The 1,162-nt window shown below is 41.2% G+C and overlaps 1 protein-coding gene across 1 annotated transcript; it reads right to left on the bottom strand.

Moving 5' to 3' along the window:
- Positions 1 to 225: 225 nt before the first annotated feature.
- LOC118979520 (olfactory receptor 1020-like) lies at positions 226 to 1,157 on the bottom strand (the record flags this gene model as incomplete). Its single annotated transcript, XM_037035590.1, is given in 2 exon segments — positions 226 to 857; positions 860 to 1,157. Coding segments are annotated over 2 exon segments (930 nt in total), but the record flags the coding sequence as incomplete, so codon positions are not given.
- Positions 1,158 to 1,162: the final 5 nt, after the last annotated feature.

Raw genomic sequence — 1,162 nt, forward strand, 5'->3', positions numbered from 1 at the left:
GTTCTCCTTTATTATTTGTTCAAATAAGTAAAGAAAAATACTTATCATTGGATCCTGATGAATCAATAATAATGAATATCCAACACCTGAATGAAATAAGATCAATAATGACTGGTCTCTACATTTAATTTAGACACAATGATAAGTAATGAAAATATTTACCATAAGGCACTGGTGAACCCATAATAATGCATATCAAATACCTGAACTACTGTAAACATGGCTTCAATCAGAACATAATTTAGTGCCAGCCTCTTTTTTCAGGGCATCTTTCATATCCTTATTCCTCAAACTGTAGATCAGTGGGTTTAACATGGGAATGAAAATTGTGTAGAAAACAGAGGCCACTTTGTCTGTGTCCATGGAGTGACTTGAGCTGGGTTGGAAATACATGAACAGGAGTGTCCCATAAAACATAGACACAGTGGTTAAGTGAGAGGAGGCACAGGTAGAGAAGGCTTTGTGTCTGCCATTGGCTGATTTCATTCTAAGGATGGAGGTTATAATGCAGCTGTAGGAGAGGAGGAGAGTGACAATACTGAACCCCAGAACACAGCTACTGTACGTGAACATCACTATCTCATTGATGGTTGTGCCTGAGGTGGACAGGGCTAGTAAGGGTGGGAAGTCACAGAAAAAGTGATCGATGGCATTGGAATCGCAGAATGACAATCGAATTGTGCAATAGGTAAAGATTGCAAAGTACACCAGACTTTGGATGTACACAATGGCCATTAGCTGAGTACAGACTCTTCCAGACATGGCTGTTGTATATAGAAGTGGATTACAAATAGCTACGTAATTGTCATATGGCATCACAGACAGAATGACTCATTCCACATCTGCAAAAGTACCAGAAAGAACATCTGAACCACACACAAATTATATGCAATCTTCTTTTGCTCAGATAAGAAATCAGCCAGCATCTTGGGAGAGACAGAGGAGGAGTAGCAGACATCACAGAAAGACAAATTGCTCAGGAAATAATACATGGGCGTGTGGAGTCGGGGGTCCATGTTGATCAGCAGGATCATCCCTAGGTTGCCCATCAGAGTGATGCCATAAACCAGCAGGAAGAGCACAAAGAGCCCCTGCTGCACATCCTGCCTGCCAGAGAGTCCTAAGAGTATGAAGTCAGTAAACATGGTGCAGTTCTCAACAG

The sequence above is a fragment of the Sturnira hondurensis genome, unplaced genomic scaffold, assembly GCF_014824575.4.
Source record: "Sturnira hondurensis isolate 20B ecotype Veracruz unplaced genomic scaffold, ASM1482457v3 Scaffold0022471, whole genome shotgun sequence".
In the NCBI taxonomy this organism is placed as follows: domain Eukaryota; kingdom Metazoa; phylum Chordata; class Mammalia; order Chiroptera; family Phyllostomidae; genus Sturnira; species Sturnira hondurensis.